A 14,672-nucleotide genomic window follows, 5' to 3' on the forward strand; every position below is an offset into this window, starting at 1 on the left:
ATGAGAAAACCTTGCATTTTGCAAATTGTGTAATTGTGATTTCACTATTAGGCATGGAAGCGCCCATGACGTAAAACAGCATAAAAAGCTAAAAAACATCAGCTTGCTGCTTCATCATCAACAACTCAGTCTGAACTTGCAATGTTTATAAATGCCAGAAAGAACCATAATGTAATTCAATCAAAATTTGGTTTATGAAATTTCTTTTAGAAATGAATCCTCTTTAGTTACTAGTGTTACTGGTGATTTATTTTGCACACTTTTCCAGACAGTAAAATCACAAATTATGATATGTGTGCTATAAGGAAAACAGTGCAGTAAAAAAAAAATGCACGGAATTCAGATCATCAGTGACAAATGGTACATTGGAATCGATAATAATTCAAAAAGCAAGGTGTTGAAAAGGCCCCCATAAACAGCCTGTGTCTGAGTGTGTGTTACATTTTTGCATCTTCTGAATGGACACCTGAATTGAGCAGGGTGCTTGTTCAGAAGGTGCAAGAGTGCAACACATGCATCTTTGACATTAAATAATTAAATAAGTTACTTTGCCACTTTACTGATGGTTGTAGATGTTGCAAATGGTTTTACAGTTTTAAAAACCAGTATTTATTCCTGAAAATCAGTATTTTTGTCCTAAGCAGTCAGTATTTTTGTACTCTGCAGTTGGCAGCTATGTGAAGGGTAAATCCATGAACAAATGAAACTTGTGAATGTTTGTGTATGGTGGTATCTTTCAACTTGGGTTTATCACACTTGATGCCTGTGATCTAGTAATGTTCTTCCTCATAGGTCTGTTGAAGAAATGGGTACTCAGTGTAGAGCATGTGACAAGTTTAAATAATCAAACAAATCATAATTGTTGCTGCTTACTATATTGACTTGTTGGGTATTGGCTAAACAAAAACTCAGCTTTAAAAGTGAATGGCAAATGTTAAGAAACAGGATTATTAGTAACAGATTAATGATAATTTGAACATAAGTTTGTGGTCAGGGGTGGCCAACTATTAGGAAGATGTCGGACAACAAGACAGTGTCAGATAAAAAGAAATTGTTTTATTGTCTTTAATATGCTGATCCTAAATGTTTTAAATTAGTGTGACACTTTCCATTAGCAGAAGGTGATATTGAGTATTGTGTGCAAATAGGACTAACTGTATATATGACAAAAGTCTTTGAATAATTTGGATGGTGACATTTGGAGGGGGCAACTGAAGTAATTTACCAGGGAGCCTGAAATACCTGATTTTCAAAGTTGATTGCCGTGGGACAGCTGTTGATTTTTAGTGTCACTGGCTGAAATGTATCGGGACTACAGTAAAAGACTCTGGGGAGAACACTGATTCCTGTAACCTTGTATTGAAATATTAGAAACAAATATTTGCTTTTCAATTGTCTCAGACGATTGCTTGCTTTTATTGCTACTAGTGTTCACATGTCATTGAGTTATGTCAGTGAAGGTATTAATAAAAACTTCAAGGGCTGTTCAGAATGGCCACTGTTTACATCCAAGATATCTTACAGTCATGCTACAGAATAGGTCAAAGATATTAAATTGTTCTTTCTAAGCCTCAGTCAAGTACATTAGATAACTATATTTATTATTTCACTAAAGACAGATTGTATCATGATAAGTAAGGACTCTTACTGGATATATATTTGTCTGACTTTGTTCAGTAATAGGTGATATCATAGGTTTAAGTTGATGCATTTTAAGGTACATTGTGTATTTTTAATTTGACATTTTCAAAAATCAGGATCAAGTAAAATGAAAATGCTTTTGTTACAATCCAATTTGCCCTGAAACAGTTAATCAGTAACGTCTGGTGCTACTTTGGCTAAAGCTGTAGCTGAAAGCTTTCTAATTGTTTTACATGTTATTGATGTTGTATGGTACAGGACTATGTTGGACAGAGTTTTAATTGTTTTAGATCTTGTTTTTGTTTTTGTGCTAGGGTTTAACACCATTTTTCAGCACAAGATAGGTTATACATGGCAGCCAGTATAACTGGTGGAGGAAGAACCCTGGAAAACCCAGGGAAGAACCACCAACCCATGAGAAGCTACTGGCAGGCTTTCCCACGTACCCACTCTTATTGATGTTGTTGCAGGGTTATAAGAAGGTCAGGGACAACTATGTACAGAGTTACAATTGAAAGCTCTTTGTTTTATATCTTGTTGATGTTGCAGGGTTTAGGACACACTATGGCCAAAGCTATAACTGAATGCTGTTTAATTGTTTTATATCTTGTTGATGTTGCAGGGTTTAGGACACGCTATGGCCAAAGCTATAGCTGAATGTTGTTTAATTGTTTTATATTTTGTTGATGTTGATGCAGGGTTATAATAGAAGGTCATGGACTACTATGTACAGAGTTATAATTGAAAGCTCTTTGTTTTATATCTTGTTGATGTTGCAGGGTTTAGGACACACTATGGCCAGAGCTATAATTGAATGCTGTTTAATTGTTTTATATCTTGTTGATGTTGAAGGGTTTAGGACACACTATGGCCAAAGCTATAATTGAATGCTGTTTAATTGTTTTATATCTTGTTGATGTTGCAGGGTTTAGGACACACTATGGCCAAAGCTATAATTGAATGCTGTTTAATTGTTTTATATCTTGTTGATGTTGTAGGGTTTAGGACACACTATGGCCAAATCTATAGCTGCATGCTGTTTAATTGTTTTATATCTTGTTGATGTTGCAGGTTTTGGGAGACCAATACTAATCATCCCATGGATAGTATTACAGGAACTTGATGCTCTCAAAGGAGATGGTGGAAATAGCAGGAAAGGAATTCCCAATCTTGTAAGTGTTTGAACCTTCATAGAGACATTTAATCTGACCAAAATTATTGTCATTATAAATGCCAGGTAAATCCAGGTGTTGAATATTACTGTAATTTTGTTTGATTTAATTGACATTCTTCTGATCATTGCAACTTATTGCTTCATACTCTTAGGGCATTTTTAGATGTCCTATTTTCAAACTCAAGTTTGCCATTTCAAATTTTAGTTTGACAATCCCTAAATATTTGGCCAGCTAAGTCAAAAAGCATTAATTGTATATACGTTGATGTGTCTGAGAAGTTTTAATTGTATGTCTTTATGTTTCTGACAAGTTCTATTTGTGTACCTTGATGTGTCTGACAAGTTTCATTGTATGTCTTTATGTTTTCTGAAAAGTTTTAATTGTATACCTTGATGTGTCTGACAAGTATAATTGTGTGCCTTTATCTTTCTGGCAAGTTTTAATTGTATACTTTGATGTGTTGGACAGAACTGTTAGATGTTATCATGTACTTTAGCTTTAGGTCACCCATTTAATTCCCAATTTTGAGGTTCTCTGAACATTCTCACAGTATATTGTCTTTTAATTAAAGGTATTAATTTTCATTTTCTTCTGACAATATTTTATTTATGGAAGTAGGTAATTTTACTGCTGACCAAATTTTCTGTATTTTTCTCCATTTCTTCAGTTTGGCAACAAACCAGTAACCAAGGTTGATTATGTGGCTGAATTTGGTTATATGGGTGAGGTTGATTATATGGGCAGTATATTAGACTGGTCACTTTCAAAGGGTTGTAAGCCAGATTATTCACATGCAAAGGTGGCAGCTTAGTATTATAGCAGGCAGTCTGACATTTAAACTGGTGTTTGTGTGTGTGATTTGGATTTTTAATGAAGCTTTAACAATTCTTCAATCATATCTCTACAATGTCTGCAGTGTAGCAGTTTATAGTAATGTCTAGCACTGGTGATTATGTTACACCCAGTCACATTATCCCGACACCAGGCCACCCAGTCCTAACACTAACCTCTTAATGCTGAGCACATAGCGGGGCAGCTGTTAGTACCATTTTTATAAGTCTTTCATATGACTCAGCTGGGGTTCAAACCTGCGACCTCCCACGTCCAAGGCAGATGCTCTAACCACTAGGCCACCGGAGCAGTCCATCATTTAAAATGAGATTATGCTATGAATTAAACTACTTCAGCATAATGTTTTTAACATAAGACTTGGTATAGGCTTGAGGATAGATGGTGATGATGTCACCTATGGGTGACCAGTTGACCATTTTCACACGTAAATTTAAAAGTTTTATTAGTCAATGTGATCATTTTAATTGCAGCGTAAGTGTTGTCATAGTGGACTGTCTTTACCTTTGATAATACCTTCAATCATATCAAGGAAGTAGTCAGATACAGTGCTCCTCCATTTAATATGCCCTTTCTAAGATGGTACACTTTATCAGTTGTCACCCTACCAGCGTGTTATCCCTTTAGTGATTTGCTCCCCCATTTAATATGCCCTTTCTAAGATGGTACACTTTATCAGTTGTCACCTTACCAGCGTGTAATCCCTTTAGTGATTTGTTCCCATTTAATATTCCCTTTCTAACATGGTACACTTTATCAGTTGCCACCTTACCAGCATTTAATCCCTTTAGCGATTTGTTCCCATTTAATATGCCCTTTCTAAGATGGTACACTTTATCAGTTGTCACCTTACCAGCATGTAATCCCTTTAGCAATTTGTTTCCATTTAATATGCCCTTTCTAAGATGGTACACTTTCAGTTTTCACCTTACCAGCGTGTTATCCCTTTAGTGATTTGTTCCCATTTAATATGTCCTTTCTAAGATGGTACACTTAATCAATTGTCACCTTACCAGCGTGTAATCCCATTAGTGATTTGTTCCCATTTAATATGCCCTTTCTAAGATGGTACACTTTATCAGTTGTCACCTTACCAGCGTGTAATCCCTTTAGTGATTTGTTCCCATTTAATATGCCCTTTCTAAGCTGGTACACTTTATTAGTTGTCACCTAACCAGCATGTAATCCCATTAGTGATATGTTCCCATTCCTAGAAGGCAACTTTCTTTAAGTGCCACATTTTCAGTGCAAAATGAATTGTGTTTTAAGAGGCAGGACCACTTTAAGACTAGACTGTACTTAAGTAATATTATGAATTAATCTCAGCAAATATTTGTGTTAATTTGTACATCATTGAATCATCATTTGTCATTGAGGTGGCTCCAGTCTAAGCAGCATAAAATGAACCTAATGCCCACATTTCATTATCATTTTGGGTCGAATGTAATAACAGATCTTAAAACATTCTCTGTCTAGCCATCACTAAAATTAACACTGAAGTCTAACAACACTCTTTGCACAGAGAATCTAAAGCTATATTGACCCATTTTTTTATATTATACAGTCATTACAGACTCAAAGGAAGGCTAGAAAACCAGTCCAGTTCCTCAACAATGTTTTCCAGGCCAAACACCCATGTATTGTGGGACAGACTCCCAAAGAGGTGAGAGTTGTGCCAGTATAATCAGTGAAATACATGGAAGTAGTGAGGATATGAGAGTAGGTGTATCTCAGCTTACTGATAATGTTTGATATTTGTTTATTCATTAATCTATATTGTTGAACCTCTCTGATTGGAAAACTGCAGTTTGAAAAACATGGAATTGACATAAACTTGGTTGACAGTTTACAAATAAAATCTGTTTTATAATCATTTTGATTTCTCTTACCTGAACAGTCAATTTTTAATCAGCAAAATAAGTTCACTCTTTCTTCACTAAACTGTCAATTATTTAATTATCAAAGTATGCAATTTACGTTTAGGAGCTGTGAGCAGTTTGGAGTATTCACTCTTGGGGTGATTACAACTAGGAGCACTCACCTGTATGTGTATAGTCACCTGTATATATGGTGATTACAGCCTGGAGTGCTCACATATATATGGCAGCTCTACAGGCTGGAGTGTTCACTTATATATGTGGCAATTTTACAGCATGGAGTACTCACCTATGTGGTGATTACAGTTTGGAGAACTTACCTATTTAGTGATTACGTCTTGGATTACACATTGTTGCTTAGAGTATTTTCCTGTGTAGTGACTCAACATGGAGTTCTCACCTAGGTAGTGATTACAACCTGGAGTACTCAACTATTCAGTTATTACAACCTGGATTGCTCAGCTATGTAATAATTACAACCTGATGTGCTCAACTATGTGGTGATTTGTGCTCAACTATGTGGTGATTACAACCTGGTGTATACACCTATGCAGTGAGTACTATGAGTACTCACCTATATGGTAATGATAACCTGGATTATTTACCTGTATAGTGATTGCAGCCTGTAGTACTCACATATATGGTGGTTACAGATCAGTAAGTCATTTGTGTGATATCTGTTTCCAGAAATTTCCTGTGATTTTTTTTTTAAAAATCATTGTGGTCTGTTTTGACTGTTTGCTGTCTTTTTTCTCTGTAGTCCAGTGAGGCAGCTCAAGTTTTTAAAGCTGAGTGCAATGATGACAGAATCCTACAATGTTGTATGCAATGTCAGAAAAAATGTGAGTAACTCTATTTGGACACTCTACGTTATACATAGAAATTTAGTTAAAATTTTTTGAAATGTTCATAATCAGAAACATGTTGTGTTAAACAAATCCTCATATATGGTTAAGAAAAGAAAGTTTAAACCTTGAAATTTAATTGAGGATATATGAACATGTCCATAAGAATCATGTACAATAGTCCTTCTGATCTAAGGCTACTGAGAGGGGTATCAGACAGATGTTAGCAATAATTACATATAAGATTGAAAGGTTATAAACATGTCCTAAGAATCATGCACATTTGTCCTTCTGATCTAAGGCTGCTGAGAGGAGGGGATCAGACAGATGTTAGCAATAATTACATATAAGATTGAAAGGTTATAAACATGTCCATAAGAATCATGCACATTTGTCCTTCTGATCTAAGGCTACTGAGAGGGGGATCAGACAGATGTTAGCAATAATTACATATAAGATTGAAAGGTTATAAACATGTCCATAAGAATCATGTACATTTGTCCTTCTGATCTAAGGCTACTGAGAGGGGGATCAGACAGATGTTAGCAATAATTGCATATGAGACTGAAAGGTTATAAACATGTCCATAAGAATCATGTACAATAGTCCTTCTGATCTAAGGCTACTGAGAAGGGAGATCAGACAGATGTTAGCAGTAATTACGTATAAGATTGAAAAGTTATAAACATGTCCATAAGAATCATGTGCATTTGTCCTTCTGATCTATGGCTACTGAGAGGGGGGATCAGACAGATGTTAGCAATAATTACATATAAGATTGAAAGGCCTAAGGTATGGAAGGCCTAATTAATATTGATTTTCTTTTATATTTTCATTTAAAAATCATATGCATGTTATGGAATCAGTGTGATACAGATTATTTGATTTGTATTTGTCAAAAAGTGAGAAATTCTGGTTGGTTGGATCCAATTTTGGAGAAATGTGTCATGCGACATGTTGTCCAGGTATTACTCTTTAAATGCTTTATTAATATTTTTGATTGAATACTATGAAATTTACCTGTAACTTACTGTTTCGTTTGCCTATATAACCACCTGTATGTAACTAAACTTGCTTATTAGCATATTTTCACAGACCTGAATTTGTCTTCTTTACAGTGATACCATATATGTATTCTTAACACAAGAAATAAAATGTTTATAAGTTACTGAAAATATGTTGCCTGTATTTATTAAACATTTTGAAAGTTACTTAGTGTTGACTGGTAGTCTCCCATTGAAGTTAATGTGTGCTGAAATGGTCAACAGGATATGATGTAATTGGTATCCATAGGTCAAAGAGGTGAAGGACAGGTCTAAAGTGATATGTTGCTACTGTTGGAAGGAAATGAACATCAACAAAATGGGGGAGAGCTAACTTAAATTCTACAGTGAAAGTGAGAAACATATCAGTTGCTGTGCTTAATTTACATTAGTTTGGTGTAAAGAGCGGACAAATGACTGTCCCACCATCATCATTGAAAGAAGTTGGTTTTACTATACCCCACCCCCGGTCTTTGTGACAAAGAAGAGACTACAGGCAAACTTGAAATTCATTGCCAATGCATGCAAATTGATAGCAAGAGAAAAGAATGAGTTATATGAAGATCTCTGTAAGAAAATCTGTGCAGAATTAGAAGACCTGAAGAAGTGTTCAACAGTGTTATGTGTGACTTGTAAATGTGTTATGGTTACTTTCTTTACCTGAGCAGTTACTTTATATATGATTTATGATTTAACTTGAACAGTTACTTAAACATGAATGCAGCTTGCTACCTTCTTGTAGATCATGATGACACTACTTAAAAATAAATAAATCTTTCATTAAGAGTCCTTGATTGCTTTTGTCCTTGAAAAGTCCTTGAATTTCGTTCCCGAAGTTCTGTTTGAACCATTTACTGAGTTTGGTCTGTTACCCTTTCCTGTACATTTCATAAAGTATGAGGGATAAGCCACAATAGCTAACATGCCATTTTTACATTATGGTGACCAGATGTCACATAGACTTTAGCTGTACAGTACTGTTCCACTCATTAGTTAGATTTTGTTCAGTAATTATGACAGTGATAAAACCTAACATCTAACGAACACACAGCAGTAAGAATAAAATCAGATTACTTAGGTTTATGTATGGATTTAAATGGGATAATCTGGTTAATTAATTACCTCTTTGTGTGGATTAATATGGGATAATTGGGTTAATTACCTCTTTGTAAGAAACCAAAGACTTATAAAAATGGTACTAACAGCTGCCTTGCTTGGTGCTCAGCATTAAGAGGTTAGTGTTAGGACTGACCGGCCTGGGTTCAGGATAATATGACTGGGTGGGACATCATGCTACATGTCTGTGGCCTGATGTCCCAGTGCTAGACATCACTATAAACTGCCACACTGCAGACATCGAAGCGATATGACTGAAAAATTGTTAAAGCTACTTTAAAAATCTAAATCATACACACACACACTCTTTGTATGTATTAAAATGGGATAATTGATCACTAAACTCTTTGCATTGCTTAAAGCTAGTTACTTTATCAACATGTCGAGCAAATATTGGTGTGTTGAAGTTAGAAATCAACACATATTTATTAGATTTTTATCCGTAAATCCCAATATGTGGCTGCTCATGACGTAAATTTCAGTTTTCGCACAATATACAGTCCACTGGACACATTAAATGTTTTTTTTTTTAACATAAATTCATCTGTGCTTAGCATTTCTGTCCATATAAAGCATGTGGCCACTGGTTTCGGGTGGGGAGCATTCAACAGGGGGCAAACTGGAATTTTAATCCAGCACCTAAGGACAGTGCAGAAGGGTTAATGATGAAATAATAAAACTAAAAGCATGCTAACTTGCTACAGAAAAGCATGCTAACTTGCTACAGAACAGCATCAGGTCCTCTTTGTGTTCATATTTTACACTACCTCTCTCTGCTTGTTTCTTCACAACATCATGCATGTACAACTCATTCATGTTGGACAGAATTGTCAGCACTTTATGTGATGGTAGATCTGGATTTGTGCTGTTTAGTTTGCATTTGGACTCACCCTAAGGCAATAAGTCTAAAGCAAAAAGGATTCTATAGGCAAGGACAAAAGCACCTCCACATATTTTATTACGATAAACATTTTGTTATTTAAAAAGCCACAGATATTGATATGTATCAAAATAAATGGATTCATAATATTTGTTTTGACATTTGAATATTACATTTCTCTTAATATCATGTGACTTTTCTTTAAGTCTAAGGCATCATGCAGATGGTAATGCTAATTTCAGAATTTTTTGTTCTGTATTTTAGATATCAACTCTGAGGTTGTTTTGTTAACAAATGACAAAAATCTGGTCAACAAAGCATTTGCCTGTAAGATAACAGCCTTCAGCAAACAGGTATGCTAATTATCTGGATATATATCACTTGTAGGTATTTTTTTTCATGCTTTGTGTATTTTGTTTTCGTACATATATACACAAGCAGTTGTGTGTATGTGTCTTTGTACTGTTACCTAGTGACTAGGCACAATGACTGGTGATATGAAAGTATTGATATAGTACACCACTATTGTTCCCTTGGGCAATAGACAAAAATTACCTTGCCCCAGCAAAGCCAGTTCTGTTTTAGGTACCAGTATCGGCTGTGATGGTGTAGGTATTTGATAAGGGTGTAGTGTTTACTAAAATTTATAAATGTGTACACAATGTACAATAATGGAAATTATGTTGAATTGAAAAATAGAAATTCAAGCTTTTCTCACATTTGCACATTAAGCCATTGACTATTTGCATCCCATAGCTAGCTCAGCATTCAGTTGTTTGACTTGCTATACATTCTTTACTTTTTATTATGACACGTTTCAGTTAAAAAGATATGCCTTTGTTGAATATATCTAACAATTTAGGTCATTTATCATTAGGATCGTCATCATTTTGTTCAACACTGCTGCATGTGTGCATATAAAAGAATCCATAATGCAACTGGAATACTGCTTGGACATGTGCAATTACTAGCTAGCTGTGCCATGTGCATATTTGTTGAACTAAGACATATACAGTGTGACCCCGCTATAACACGGTATTTGGGAGCCATAGAACCTGACCGTGTTATAAGCAACCAGGTCAGTTAGCTGAAGAAAATGATGCATGTACCCCAAAAAGATTTGCTGAGGGAGTGTTAGTTAATAAATGCGGGCACAAAAGTACATGCTTCATTGGCACAGTTACCATCTTAAATCGATGCATATTAAATGAGAAATAAACCTGTAGTGAAAACAGAGTGTCGGCTTATCTAATATTTTACTTTATTCAGAGAACTACGCATTTGTGCATATACATGTCTACTGTTTATGTATCATTGTCTATAGAGTATCAACACCATGTACTCACCTGCGAATCTCAGCATATACATTGAATCACCAGTACAAGTAATTCCATTAAAAAATATGCACACACACAGATTTAAAATATTCAGTAATTTTGTCAAAGGTCATACAGGTCTGAATTCAGTGGAAAAAAAGGATTCAATCACGTAACAAATGATGAAGCACGTTACTTTTCAGTATGTCCCAAGTTGATAAAAGTTAGTTTGCGTTTGTTTTAAGCCACCGTTGGTAGCATTTGTAAGCATAAGCTTTTTCCTGCAAAAAGTAAACTTTCACAGCATAGTAAATGTGTTCCATTTAAGTTTGGTATGGACTTCCTTTGAAGAAAGGTTCTTTGTTTTTATAGAAGATTGTAGTTGACTTTCTTTGATGAAGGGTGCATGCATTATTGAAGTCACCACTAAAGGACAGATCTGGAGAACCAAACAAATGCCCATTTCTTATTGCGGCAGCAACAAAATAATTGTATTGCATGATTGAGACTTTTTTCCCTTTTGTTTAGTATGTTTTCATAACAATCAGTGCTTCAAAGGTAATATGTTTTCTTTGAAATGTCAGCAAGCTATTTTATCTGGGTACATTTTTAAAAAGGAATTGGCCATCATTTGGCTGACTGTAGTTACTGTTCCTCCCTGCCTATTGAATAGACCAAGTAAGATCTTGTTGGTTTTTTTATGTTGGTTATTTTTTGTGTTTTTATACATTTTTGTAGCGGAGTGATGCTGCCTTTCATGCATGCTTCAGAAATTTAAAAAAGGTCAATGGGTGATAGAGGCGCAGGTGTTCTGGTTTGATGACACGTATTATTATAGAAAATATGAGTGTTCTGAAGGATTTAATTCTGAGTGAAAAGAAGAGAAATTTTACTTACCATCCACATACAAATGTCAATCTATATAAATATATTAATTACTAGTGAGCGGCTGAAAATCCAACGAAAGATAGGCTATGAGATAATGCCTTGTCCAGTTGATCTCCGCTACCAGAAATGTCAACAATATCGTTGATATCTTGCAGCATACAGATGTCAGCATAAGCAGATTATGATATAGAATTTGTTCATGTAACAAAAGATAAATTTCATTGCATTTTATATTAAGCTTGTGGCTTAATTTCATTGGACCTCTGAATTTCTCCACTCCAAACCAATGGTTGTATATACAAGTTTAAACAGCCAAAAATATTGCCCAAAAATAATTGCCAGATGGAATATTTTGACGCCAATAAAGGAAAACAATCGCAATTTGCAACATTAGCAAAGCCTTAGGCAATCCCTGAATAAACTTTTTACACGTTATTTTTTTTTTCTTTGTGTACAAGAAAAATACATATAAAATTTCAGGAGCCACTCTACGATCATCTTGCATTATTCATATGCAATCCCCTCCCCAAAATGGTAATAAACCTTTGTGTTTTTCATACTTTTGAGAAAGATTTTTTTCGTGTACAAGAAAATACATGTATATGAAATTTTGGGAGCCACACCACGAAAGTGGTATATCCAAATTTGTGTTATAACAGAGCGTGCTTTATCAGGGTTACTCTGTGTACATGTAAACTTTGCAAACTTAGTAGTTGGGGTACAGAATTGGGGTCAATAATTTGGGATGAGGTTGTTGCATGAATTGTTAGTTTCACATGATGAAAAATGAACTGATGGTTCTGTGTTGCATGATTTTCATGACAAGGTGCATGTCATGATTTTATGTGATACAGATGTTATATTCTCTTGCAGCTCTTTCATGAGGGTATTAAGAAACTTTTCAGAGAGAATATTCAAAGCAAGGCACCACTGGAAAGAGGTAAAATGACTATCCTAGAAAGAAAATGACTATTTTAGAGGTAAAATGACTTTGCTAGAGGTAAATTGACTATCAAATTTTCATTATATACAAGTCTTGAGCATTTTATTAGAAGCTTACTTCTGTTTGGAACATTTTATCTTCCTAAAGCTTTTGTGCAATTTTTTAAAAATTTTGTTTTACTTTACCTTTAGTAGCCACTATTATGCTGTAGAACATACATACATACACACACTCACACATACACAGTTTGCATAGGTTTTTGTTGTTCTTTTTTTTCTCTTACCTTGCTTAAGATAGAGTGAATTTATGATAAGGTCCTAGACTGCTGTGTGTAACCTATCATCTGTTTGTGCATCCATCAACATTTGTTTATTAAAATTATGGAGAACACGTTTCAGAAATGCTGTTTGATCAAACTTGCAATGTGTGCTTGTCTCATCAAGATGCTTTTCATTTAAGATAAGACTGATTTCCATGTATCTTAATGAGTTGATCTTGCATCTGATTAGCAAAGCATGTTACCACTCTGGAGGATATATTTTTTATCTAATTTTGATCTGACCTGGAACAGAAGTGTACAGTATAAAGAGCACAAATGATTTAGTGTGTGTGTGTGTGTGTGTGTGTGTGTGATTTTGATTTTTAACGTAGCTTTAAAAACAATTTAGTCATATCACTATGATGTCTGCAATGTGGCAATTTATAGTGATGTCTAGCACTGGGGCATCATGCCACTGACACATGACATGATGTCCCACCCAGTCACATTATCCTGACACCAGCCCGACCAGCCCTAACACTTACCTCTTAATCCTGAGTACCTAGGGAGGCAGCTGTTAGTATCATTTTTATAAGTCTTTGGTATGATTCGACTGAGGTTCAGACCAGCAAATCCCACATATTAGGCAGGTGCTCTAACCACTTGGCCATCGGAGCAGGTTTTGTGGAGTAAATTTGCTATTATCAAGATATTAAGACTACTATATTTCTGAAATCATATGCAAGTTGAACATTTTTTTAAAAATACCTTTTTTCTCCATTTGAATTAAAGCAGCGGAACTAACCCAAGATATTGACTGCTGAGAATTACAGTTTTGGGTTTATATAGTTCTTCCACTTGTGAAAATGTTGAAAACTAGATGCAGATAGATTTTGGTTTAAAATAATTTTTTGCTGTAGATGGCCAGCATTGTGCTTAGATCATGTACAGTTTCCATAAGTATAATATCCAAAAAATGTCACCCACATTACATCAAAGTATCATAGAGGTATGCCAACATTCTCTCAACTGTGCATGTTTCAAATGCAAAGAACTTCACCTTGCATATGTCACTCTTTCAAAAGTACATAACTGGTGAGCACCCCAATGATCTTGCATGACTTTCATTATGAGTAAGAGACTAGTGTTTAAAGTTTGGATGACTTTGATTATGAGCAAGAGACTGACTTGTAAATATCTTGCATGACTCTGATTATGAGTGACTAACTTGTAAAGCTCTTGCATGACTTTGATTATGAGTAAGTGACTAACTTGGAAAGCTCGTGCTTGACTTTGATTATGAGTAAGAGACAAACTTGTAAAGATCTTGCATGTCTGAATATTATCAAGAGACTAAAATGTAAAGCTCTTGTATGACTTTGATCAAGAGTAAGAGACTATTCATATAAATTATGATTTATCTTTGGAAGGATTTTTTATCAGACTAAAGTAAAATAATTTAACTTCAACATGTTATAAAGTTTGCATAATTTATGTTCTTACAAAGCTACATGAGTGTGCTTAGTGAAATGGTGAACTGTTATGTTGTTGTTGTCAGGTTTAACGCCATTTTTTCAGCACACGATAGGCTATATATGGCGGCCAGTATTAATGGTGGAGGAAGAACCCGGGAAAACCCCAGAAAAAACCACCGACCCATGAGAAGCTACTGGCAGAACTGTTATGTAAGCCAGGGATTGATAACAGGCATGCTTGTGTCTCTTGTTATGTGATCAGATGCTATTTTGATTATTGATTGTTCTTGAACAAATAATAGAAAACACTTTAATACTTTCACTATGTTTTGCAGTGAACAGTTTTATTGAATAAACCTCATTGT

General features: G+C 34.9%; 1 protein-coding gene across 1 annotated transcript in view; it reads left to right on the forward strand.

The window, feature by feature from the left end:
• The window catches only part of LOC149777805 (uncharacterized), a 100,881-nt gene that overhangs the window by 39,587 nt on the left and 46,622 nt on the right, over positions 1-14,672 (forward strand). Inside the window, exons 8-12 of the mRNA XM_089938857.1 lie at positions 2,713-2,813; positions 5,230-5,328; positions 6,303-6,384; positions 9,691-9,779; positions 12,504-12,570. Coding sequence (XP_089794983.1) covers positions 2,713-2,813; positions 5,230-5,328; positions 6,303-6,384; positions 9,691-9,779; positions 12,504-12,570 — 438 coding nt within the window. The remainder of the gene's footprint in view (positions 1-2,712; positions 2,814-5,229; positions 5,329-6,302; positions 6,385-9,690; positions 9,780-12,503; positions 12,571-14,672) is intronic.

This window comes from Sinohyriopsis cumingii, chromosome 17 (assembly GCF_028554795.1).
Source record: "Sinohyriopsis cumingii isolate HCF-2022 chromosome 17, ASM2855479v2, whole genome shotgun sequence".
In the NCBI taxonomy this organism is placed as follows: domain Eukaryota; kingdom Metazoa; phylum Mollusca; class Bivalvia; order Unionida; family Unionidae; genus Sinohyriopsis; species Sinohyriopsis cumingii.